General features: G+C 49.9%; 1 protein-coding gene across 1 annotated transcript; it reads right to left on the bottom strand.

The window, feature by feature from the left end:
- Nucleotides 1-3,640: 3,640 nt before the first annotated feature.
- LOC112123559 (histo-blood group ABO system transferase 1-like) lies at nucleotides 3,641-9,407 on the bottom strand (the record flags this gene model as incomplete). The annotated part of the gene is made up of 4 exons (XM_024222161.1): nucleotides 3,641-4,325; nucleotides 6,140-6,274; nucleotides 7,517-7,552; nucleotides 9,369-9,407. Coding segments are annotated over 4 exons (895 nt in total), but the record flags the coding sequence as incomplete, so codon positions are not given.
- Between the last annotated feature and the right edge of the window lie 1,588 nt (nucleotides 9,408-10,995).

The raw sequence follows: 10,995 nt of genomic DNA, 5'->3' as shown, positions 1-10,995 counted from the left end.
TGCCACCACCACTGCCCCCTCCACCTTTCCATCTGCCTTCTGGCTCTGTTCTCTGCTCCCCGGCCCGGCAGTTTGCTCTGCCCTTGTAACCATCTAGAGAACGTAGCGGCAGCAAACGGGCATTTGTATTTTAGATGCCTGTGGGTGCTCGTTTCCTTTCCCCTCCCTTGGTTTTGTCCTCCCTCCCCTGCTGCATTTGGACGGTGGGCCCCCTTTTCCTCTGCCTCGTCCACTGCCCTGTTTTTGCAGCTGCTTGTCCCCTTTCCCTTTGCTGCCTGCCCCGCCTGTCCCCCTTCTACCGCCCTGTTTGCTCTGGTTTGCCCTGTTTGGTTTTTTGGTCCTTGATTAGTTTGTTTGCCCCGCCCTTGTCCCATGGTGCAGGCGTGGTTGCCAGCCCCATCTCCCCTTCTTTTGGTTTGGTTGTTTTTGAACCTGCCCTGTTCTTTGTTCCATGCCTGAGGCACCCCTGATTTAGCCCTCCCCTGCATTCCGCCCCCTTGCTTCTTGCCCTCCCTCCAGGTCAGCCCTTATTGCCTGTGTGCCCACGTTCTGCTGTTGGCATTTGAGATTCTCCCCCCCCTTTTTTTTTTCATTGACTCCTTCATCACACTTTCCTATGATGTTTTAGTTTTTCCCTTCCTTTCCTTAGTGCAGCCGGGGGAGCCGGTTTCTTTTTCATCTTGTGCTGGAATTGTGTTCCTTGTCTTCTTTTGTCCCTTTCTGTTGGCGCCCCTCCACCCTGCTTTCAGCCTAGTGGGTGGGGTGTGGTAGTCGTTCTCCCCACCCCTTCCCCTTCCCTCCCCTCCCACTCCTCCCTCTCCTTCCTTCCATTTCCCTGCCCTAGTGGCCATCCCCTTGCCTCCCTTTCTGTGGTGGGTGATTCAGGGGGTGGGACTTGCCTGGACGCCCCTGCCTGCAGTTCCCTTCCAGTCTCCCTCCCCATACCCTCCCTTGCGATGGCCGCCTTGACTGCCGCTGCCGGGCTGCCTGCCATCGCTGCCATTGAGACACCGGCAGGCACGGATAGGGGCTCCCGAGACGCCGCTGTTGCTGCTGCCGTGACCTCGGCTGCCTCCACTTCTGAGACCGCTCCCTTGGCCGGTGGGGGGGAAGGGCTGAGGGTCGAAAAAGGGCAAGGGCCCTGCCCAGAAGGTGAAACCCCCGGTGACAGTGGTTCCTTCTCCCACTGCGGCCCCGTCAACGGCCACAGCTCCCCTTTCTCCCTTGCCTGTTGTTCCCTCCACCAGCTCTGTGGGTGCCGCTCCCTTGGCCCCCAGCGCATACGCCCAGGTGGCTGCGACCCCTCCGCTCACCGCCTCGCCGTCTGCTCCAGCTGCCTCCCGGAATACCATTCCCGGTGGCTGGGGCCCCTTTCCCACCCTCACCAGGGAGCACAGGCGTTGGCACGGGTGGTGGGGCCCACGGCCGTGGTGGCGGCCTCTAAGATGTTTGGGAAGGTGGTGTTCTTCCTGGCGCCGGAGGCCGCTGCCCAGGAGGCGGTGGAGAGGGGCTTGGCGGTGGGGGGCATTCACGTCCCTCTTGAGCCTTTGGAGGACCTGGGCGTACGGGTGGTTTTCTCCTCTGTTCCTCCCTTCTTCCCCAATGCCGCCCTTTTGCCATTCCTCTCCACCCTGGGGAGGCCCCTGTCCGTCCCCAGCCCCCTTTCATTGGGCTGCAAGGACCCCGCCCTCCGACACGTTCTATCATTCCACCGGCAGGTGCAGGTTCAAGTTCCGCCAGTGGCACGTGATGGGGAGGCTCTGGAGGGGTCCTTTCTGGTGCCCCATCGAGGGGCCCAGTACCGGGTTTATTATTCTTCGGGGGTGGCCCGGTGCTTTCTCTGCTGGGCAACGGGGCACGACCGGCAGCTCTTTTTTCTCCATCGGAGAGATATTCCACGGGATCTCTCTGAGCTGCCGGTCTTTTACCAGGACCTCCTCCGGACCTGGCTGCTTGTTTCAGCAACCAGGTCCTTTGTGGCCACCGAGGGGGTAGATCTCCTCGCTGAGCCCATGTTATACAATCCCCATCTTCGTGTGCAGGTGGCGGAGTCCTCCTTGGTGTGCCGGAGGTTGGTCCTGGTGAGAGTCACCAAGATCGGAGACCTCCTGGACTACGACCGGGGGGGGGGGGGGGGTGGGTGGATCCCCAGGCGCTCGGTCGGCGCATGGGGTTCTCCACCGTTACGACCCCCTGGTGCGTACTCCAGGAGGTGGAGGCAGCCCTGCCTCCCGCGGCTCGGTTTTTCCTCAAGAGGGTGCGCCCCACCCGCCCCTCACTCCAGGCCCTCCGGATCTTTCCATCGGCCCCCCGCCCCGTGAGCCTTCCCGGCCTCCCACCCCCCATACCTCCAGCCAGCTGCATGTCATGCAGCCGGTTTGTTTCCATACCGCGCCAAGGGACCATCTGTACGCGCTCATGCTGCACATGCTTCATTACCCCACCCTCGTGTCCCACCCAGACACCAAGTGGCGGGACCTTCTACCAGCAGTGGAGTGTGGGGAACCCTGGTGGGCCAGTTTCTATTCCACCTTAGTCCTGCGGCCCGCAGGGGATATCAGCTGGCAGCTCCTGCATGGAGCTGTGAGCACGGGCGTGTACTTGGCGCGGTTTACCACTGTCCCTGAAGCTTGTCCCTTCTGTGGCATGAGGGAGACCCTGGCGCACACGTACCTTCAGTGCGCCAGGCTGCAGCCCCTCTTCCGGCTCCTCCGGCACTTTTCCCCGCACTTATTTCTTTATGCACACCCGATCCGAGGCCTCACAAAGTTGCAGGAGCACCTCGTCAACCTCCTCCTAGCCATGGCTAAGGCGGCCATATGTAACAACAGGGAGAGGAGGTTGGCGGGGGAGGGGGGGACCTGCGACTGTGGGGCCGTTTTTCGTTCTTTCATCTGTTCACATATCCGGGCAGAGTTCCTCTGGGCAGCGTCCGCCGGCTCTCTCGATGTTTTCGAGGAGCAGTGGGCACTGTCCGGGGTTCTCTGCTCGGTGTCCCCTTCTGGTTCCTTAGTTTTGGCCCTTTGACCCCCACGCCTGTTCCTGTTGTTGCCTTTGTTGTCCCCCGAACTCAGTTGGGTTCTGGGTTTAGTAGCCCCTCCTTAGGCTGGAGGAGGGGCTTTCAGCGCTTGCCCACGTCCCAGTACTCAAAAAGGAACACTCTCCTGTAGCCATCTGGCTTGACCCTGTCACAATGCATGGTAAAAATGATGAAATGAGCTCTATATACTTTGTATTCTGTGTTGTAATTGAAATCAATATATTTGAAAATGTAGAAAAACATCCAAAAATATTTATTAAATTTCAGTTGGTATTCTATTGTTTAACAGTGCGATTAAAACTGCAATTAATTGCGATTAATTTTTTTAATTGTGACTAATTTTTTTCAGTTAATCATGTGAGTTAACTGTACTTGATCGACAGCCCTAGAATCTATTTCTTTCTGTATTCTGTATAGTGCTGCACAAATCTCTGATTGATAATCTTTGATTAAGTAATTCCAATTGAGCCTGTTATTCAACAAGCTTGAGTCATTGACTTAAAGATACTTAATTCAATGAGGCTTTTTTCAAGGGTATTGCAGGAGATTGCCATATCTGTCACAGCATCCATCCATCTCTTTCTCTTTCTTTTCCTTCCTTCAGAACCTGACTTCTTTCAGATCTTTGCGCACTGACGACAATCTCTTAACCCTGATGATGCGAGGTCTGATCAGCTCCTCATCCCAGTAGTACTCTGGGGACAGAAGGCGTGTGGGCTTGTGGTACAGGAGGTATTTATTCAGGTGGCTTTCCTCGTGCCACTTGGCTTCAATGCCATTGGCTCTGTCCTCCGTGACCCCTTTGAAGCAGGCTGTGGTCAACTTGTAGACTTCAGACACACTCCCTCCGTAGAAGCTGGCTGCATAGTAGAAATCCCCTTCCCCACTGGGGATGGCGGCTCGTGACTCCGGACGTCTCTCATAGGAGTTGCTATCCCGGGGCTTCGTGTATTGCCAGGAGCTGATGGTCCCCACAAGCGTGTCGATGATCTCCACCCCGATGTGCTCGAACATCTGGACGTCGATGTCCATGGAGTAAAGGTAGTCTACTTCATAGCGCCAGTGGGTGCGGATGTGGTTGCTGATGATGTCCATGCGGTTCATGGAGATGTCCTGCCACCGTGAGTAGTTCTGGACAGGGATGATGACGAGACTCTTCTCAGGGGCCAGCTTCATGGATGGGACCTTCTCCGGGTGGTCAGTGAAGAGATAGAAGTTGACCCTGTGCCCAGAGAGGAAGAATTTGTTGGCAGAGCCAAGAAACCCTTCTATGAACCGGACGTATCTGAAAGGAAAATGAGTGCAACAGTGAATGCAATGAGTTATCAGTGTGGAGTGAATGGAACAGACAATCATTGAGTGATCCATCCCCTCATCCACACCCAGTTTCTTGCAATTAGAGGCTAGGGACACTCAGAGAATGGGGTTGAATCCCTGCCCATCCTGGCTAATAGCTGTTGATGGACCGATCCTCCATGAATTTATCTTGTTCTTTTTTGAACCCTGTTGTAGTTCTGGCCTTCACAACAACCCCAGGCAATGAGTCCACATTCTCATGCTTGCTTTCTCTGGCTCAGTCTCTAATTATTTAATCTACAAGGAACAGCTTCAACAAGACAGATTGAGGGCACTCCACATCAGAATGTCCCACAGCCCAGTGGTTCAGGCATTGACCAGAAAGTTGGCAGATCCCTGTTCAAATCTCTTCTTCTCCTCCTCCTCCTGAAGCAGAATGGGGACATGAACTAGAGGGTCTCCCACAGCCCAGAGGGAGTGTCCTGAGGCAATTGGGTTCCTGGTCCTTGAGTGGGGCACCTAGGCTGCCATGATAATAATAGTTTACTTGCAATTTGATTTGGCATCTTCTTAATTCCCTTAGGGCCTGGTCTTCAAAGTTATTTAGGTCCCTAACTCCCACTGAAATCAATTGGAGTTAGGTGCCTAAATTCCTTAAAAAATCTGGCCATTAAGGCCTTGTTGAAATCCCGAGCCTTAAAAAATAATCATTGTTTTAAATATAGGCCTCCAGTTCCTTTCATAGTAGGAGCTGAGTTACTGCACACAGGATCCTCCCTTTAACAATCTTATCTTAGGGCTTAAGCATTCCAGATATTTTCTTTTGTGGCCCTACGGCCTGTTGAAATGGGTTAGTGAGACCAGTGCTATCTGATAAGGAGTGGGTGGACCCCAGTTCATGAATCCCAGGGCAGGTCTACACTACAGCCCGGATCGACGCTCTGAGATTGATCCACCGGTGGTCGATTTAGCGGGTCTAGTAATGACCTGCCAAATCGACTGCAGATTGTTCTCCAGTCGACCCTTGTACTCTACCCCCGATGAGAAGAGTAAGATAAGTCGATGGGAGAATTTCTCCCGTCGACCCCCCGCAGTGTAGATCCCGCAGTAGCTCGACCTAAGGTACGTCGACTCCAGCTACGTTAATCATGTAGCTGGAGTTCCATAGCATAGGTTGACTTACCGCGGTAGTGTAGACATAGTCCCAGTGTCTCTGTGCTTTAATGGCTATCTGCACACCCCAGCCACAGGCCTGGTCTACACTAACACTATAAGTCAAACTCAGTTACGCTAGTCAGTTACGTAAGTACTGTAACTTAAGTTGAAATAGCCTCTGCCTCACATTGAGGTGGATTACAGACATTGACACCGCTGCATCAATGACAGCAGCGCCGATTTAGCCGTGTAGTGTAGACAAGGCCTCAGTACGCGGTGGAATAGAGCTAGGATCATTATAGGGAGCCTTTCAAGGATGTCTATCATGCTCCATAGTGCAGCACAGCTAGGTGTAGTGACACAGGTCTTGGGGTAGGTCTATACTTACCTCCGGGTCTGGCGGTAAGCAATCGATCTTCTGGGATCGATCCCGGAAGTGCTCGCCGTTGACACCGGTACTCCTGCTCTGCGAGAGGAGTACGCGGAGTCGACGGGGGAGCCTGCCTGCCGCGTCTGGACCCGCGGTAAGTTCGAACTAAGGTACTTCGACTTCAGCTACGTTATTAACGTAGCTGAAGTTGCGTACCTTAGTTCGAAGTGGGGGGGTTAGTGTGGACCAGGCCTCGGATTGTGCAAGGGAAGTCGTACTTTTTAACTGCAAACGTGGCCACCCCGACAACGAAATTTTTTTGTCTGTACTGGGCATTCAGGATGTCTCTGTTGAAGGTGCCTTCCCACATGATGGGAGCCAGCCAGGGGGACATCAGTAAGACATCAGTTCTCCTGCACGAAATGAGAAAAAAAAGTCAGTAACGGCTAGACTGAATCAGTCCATAGGGCCTGATATCCCCTCTCTGTCATTGGCCAGCAGTAGACGCTTCAGGAGAAGGTGCCAGTGACCCTCTTTGGGTAAATTATGGAGCAATTTATCCATAAGTGACAATTGTATCTACCTACCAACCAACCCAAGTTGTACATTTTCTCCTATAGATCTGAGCACATGATGCAGCGGGGAGCAAATAATGGCAAACTTCATGACTTTTCACACAAACATATTCACAATTTCATTCCAGGATGTTTTGTCACTCAGAAACAATGGTTAATGTTCACAATGGCTGGAGCACATCACTTATGAGGAGAGGCTGAGGGAACTGGGATTATTTAATCTGCAGAAGAGAAGAATGAGGGGGGATTTGATAGCTGTTTTAACTACCAGAAATGAGGTTCCAAAGAGGATGGATCTAGACTGTTCTCAGTGGTAGCAGATGACAGAACAGGGAGTAATTGTCTCAAGTTGCAGTGGGGGAGGTCTAGGTTGGATATTAGGAAAAACTTTTTCACTAGGAGGGTGGTGAAGCACTGGAATGGGTTACCTAGGGAGGTGGTGGAATCTCCTTTTTTAGAAGTTTTAAAGGTCAGGCTTGACAAAGCCCTGGCTAGGATGATTTAGTTGGCGATTGGTCCTGCTTTGAGCAGGGGTTTGGACTAGATGACCTCCTGAGGTCCCTTCCAACCCTGATATTCTATAAATTTACAAAGGAACAGAGGGGAGTGAAACATTTGAGTCATATAAAAACACAGGGGTTTGACTGCATAGCGCCCTTGAAAATCCAAATGAGATGATTTTTTTTATGCCTTGTGACAAGTGGAAATGTTAAATGATTTACATAGGAAGCCAGATCAAATTCTAATACATAAAATGACAAAAAGTTGTATTTTTCCCCTTAAAAAAACCTCCTTTAAGTGAAAATAGATCTTTTGCACTTAATAGTATGTTCTACTGAAAAAAAGTCACTGTTAAACAAACTGGCAGTTGTCACAAAATTGAACTGAAATAATTCTAAGACTTCCCTATCTAATTTATTATGTTGGCAGGGCTAACTCTTTAGGTTCTTAGAGTGGTTCTTATCCCTGTAATTGCTGAGCAATAATCTGGTCTACATATAACTATCATGTTTTTTTCCTGTTTAATTTTTTTTAAATATTTATCCAATTTAAAACAAAATGTGAGATGGGGAGACTTACTGAGGCTTGTCCACAAATGGCTGAGGATATGACATTCTGTTGAAAGAAAACATGAATTACTGTGATATAACTGTATGTATTTAGTATCTTTAACCTTCCATAATGGTCAAAAAGAATGAATTAGAAATGGGCATCTATACCATATAACAGGCACTAGAAAAAAGAGTATGGTAGAGTTGTATTCTACATAGACTTGTAAGCAGAGTCAGGATGAGCTCCACCCTGACATCTGGTGGTGAATTATAGCGAGCGTGGAAAAGAACTTCAGGGGCTGATCTTGTTTGCATAGGCACACCTACCCACTTAGCATGAGCCCACAGCAACCGAAAGTGGTTACTTTGGCTGGTGTGGGATCCCCAGTTTCTCTGTTACTGGGGCAGGAAGAATAAATTGTTGTTACCCTGATTATGTGAATCAAGGCCAGTGGAACTGTTGTATGACAAAGGGACTCACCATTAACTAAGTAGCACTTGCTAGACAAGGGGCATGGGTTCCAAAACCCAGTGAATTGAGAGAGGCTGGGGGCAGGTATTTGTACATGATGGTATGGGCCCCTTTTGAGGGCCAGGAATACCAATTGCACCACTTCCTCTCTCCACTGTTAAATAACAGAGTTAATTTTGATTCTATTAAGAGTCTAGTTACAGACTGCTATACTGAGTTCACTTTGGGCCAATGGTGTACCAGCACTGGGGATCCCCCTATTGTGTGGGAGCCTGAAGATTTATTGCTAAGTGGCTGGCAGAGCAGTTTGTGGGGCGGTTGGTGCGGCCCATGGGATGGCGAGTGGAGCACTTTGTGGGACAGCTGGAGGAGCGGCTCACGGTGAAGGCTGCAGCAGAGCCCCATGAAGAGGCAGGGCAGTTGGCCTTGGACCATGTAAGGTGCCCCGTGTTCCCCTTTCTCTTCCCCCCCATTTCCACCCAGGCTGGGGGAAGGGGGGGTAAGACTCTGCAGATAAACTTTTGAACTCTGGGGCTGCACTGACCAGGGACAGAGACTTTTGGGATGTTGGACTTTTGGGACTTTGGGAGTGTGTCTTTTGCTCATGGTTTGTGTTATGAATCCTATTTGTGGTGTTTTCCCAATTTAATGCTGATGTGTTTACCTCATGTTATTAAACATTTTCTGCTACACTCAGACTCTGTGCTTGTGACAGGGGAAGTATTGCCTCTTAGAGGCACCCAGGGGGTGGTATGTAATTGTCCCAGGTCACTGGGTGGGGGCTCGAGCCGGTTTTGCATTGTGTTATTGAAACGGAACCCCTAGATACTGAACCTGGCCCTTGTTGCTGCCAACTCAGATGGGCAGAAGGGTTACAGACTAATTCTGGGAGTAATTTCCTTTTTAAGGTACTGATTAAAGAGACGTTCTTCATCTCTATGGCCCAATCTGGAAACCACCATAAACATGATTAATAGGTATGGAGACAGTAGACGATCTCAGGGAAGAATCACCTTCCACTTTATCAAGACCTTACCTAGAAACAGTCTTTCCATATATTTATCGCCTGTATAGCCCACAGAGCTAGCATTTTATTTAGCAGTAAGGTAAGGAACCTACAGGACTGTATCCTGTAAGACACTGATACCTTGCCTAACCTGTATGCTGTGAGACATTGCCTTCAGGAGTTAGCATAAAGCTTCAGGGCTGTAAACTTTGACAAAGATAAATGCCCCAACAGTCACCCATAAATTTTGTGGAACTGGGAATAGAGTGTGTAAGGTGGAATTTTCTACATAACGACACCAGGCTACACCTGCATCAATTTTCTTTGCTTTGTTTGCTATGACCACAATCTCAGCTGTTTATTTTGCTTTATATTAATGAACGCAGGGCACCCCATCCTTACCGTGGAAGCACTGAGAAGGTCTCATTTAAGTCAGTTTGTCTAGGAATGAGAAAGAAACCAGAGATGTTTCATTGTTCTCTTAGCATCTGTGACGAACTGGGACTGTTCTTACTGTGATCTTTGAATGCTGACAGGGGAGTGTGGCTAGGATAGTCTGCATTGGGGGATGGGAGACTGACGGACGGAGAATACCTGAGCATGTAACATGAGAACCCAGGAAGGAGTTAGAGGCCAGGTGACACCTTTGCTCAGGAAACTGAACAAAGGCTGTGGGAGGGGTCGCTGAAGGCAGAGTCTCAGGAGCTGGTTGGTGAGGTGGCTGGGAAGCAGAGAGGGCTCTGACCTCCCAAGGGGGCTGGGGTGCCCGAGGACCCCAAGATGGACCTAACTGAGGGGTATCCTGTTGTCTGTGCCTGCAAGACCTGTCTTGGACTGTGTCACTGTCATCTAAATAAACCTTCTGCTTTACTGGCTGGCTAAGAGTCATGGTGAATCGCAGGAAGCCGGGGGTGCAGGGCCCTGAGTCCCCCAATACTCCGTGACAGCATCACAGAAATTATGGAACAGATCCTCGGCGCATCCGAAGAAGTGGGTTGTAGCCCACGAAAGCTTATGCTCTAATAAATTTGTTAGTCTCTAAGGCGCCACAAGTACTCCTGTTCTTCTTTCGGCTGGTGTGAATCAGTGCCAATCCATCGACATCCCTGTGATTTACATCGGCTGAAGATCTAGCCCAATAAGGCTAAACTTTTCAAAAATACATTCTGATTATTTAATTTATTTTATGGGGCCCTTAATTTTAGGATGCCCAGTTGATCACCTGGTCACCTAGGCCAGGACTTTCAAAGCCATGTGTATTTGTATTTAAGATGTTTATTGTTGAAGTGCCTAAAATCCAGCCATGAGAGGGCCCCCAAAGTGCTAGGCAATTCTCCCATTCATTCAACAGAAATTGTGTGGGTCCAACTCCCTTGGTTGGCTTTGAAAATTGCAGCTTGTAAATTTGAGTGGGAGCAAAGGCCCACTTTCCATAGTGGGAGAGGCAGATAAAGCTCCTATCTATGCCCCAATCAGATACCCAGATCCCTGAGGCAGCTTTGGAAACCTCAGACTTGCTATATTTTTAAGGGGTGAAATGCACACACAGCTCTCACTGACTTCATTTTCCCTGGTGGGTTATTCAGCTTGTTTTACAAACATGCCCAGGTTATGCAAAATTGAGCCCAAAAATCACAGGCAGCTGAAATTACAGTCGACTTTAGAAAACTGAGGCCTGAATCAAAGTGTTCGGCAGGCCTGGTGTACACTTAAAAACTAGATTGTCCCATCTATGTCACTCAGGGCTGTGAAAAATTTCATATCCTGTGCAATATAGGTAAGTTGGTCTAACACCCGTGTAGACATGGCTAGGTTGATGGAAGAATTATCCTGCCAATCTAGCTACCACTTTTTGGATAAGTGGATTAATGAACAGAAAAACCCCTTCTGTCTACACTAGAAATGTCTACACTATGGTGCTACAATGGCACAGCCATAGATGTGCCACAGTAGTTGCTGTAGTGAAGACATAGCCACCGATGTGTGTATGAGATTTATCTTCCTAAAGGGATTAGCACAAGCTAGTGAG

This window comes from Terrapene carolina, unplaced genomic scaffold (assembly GCF_002925995.2).
Source record: "Terrapene carolina triunguis isolate 2854851 unplaced genomic scaffold, T_m_triunguis-2.0 Scaffold23092, whole genome shotgun sequence".
NCBI classification, from domain to species: Eukaryota; Metazoa; Chordata; order Testudines; family Emydidae; genus Terrapene; species Terrapene triunguis.
Note: the sequence above shows the minus strand (reverse complement) of the source record. Positions and strands in the feature narration are given on the sequence as shown.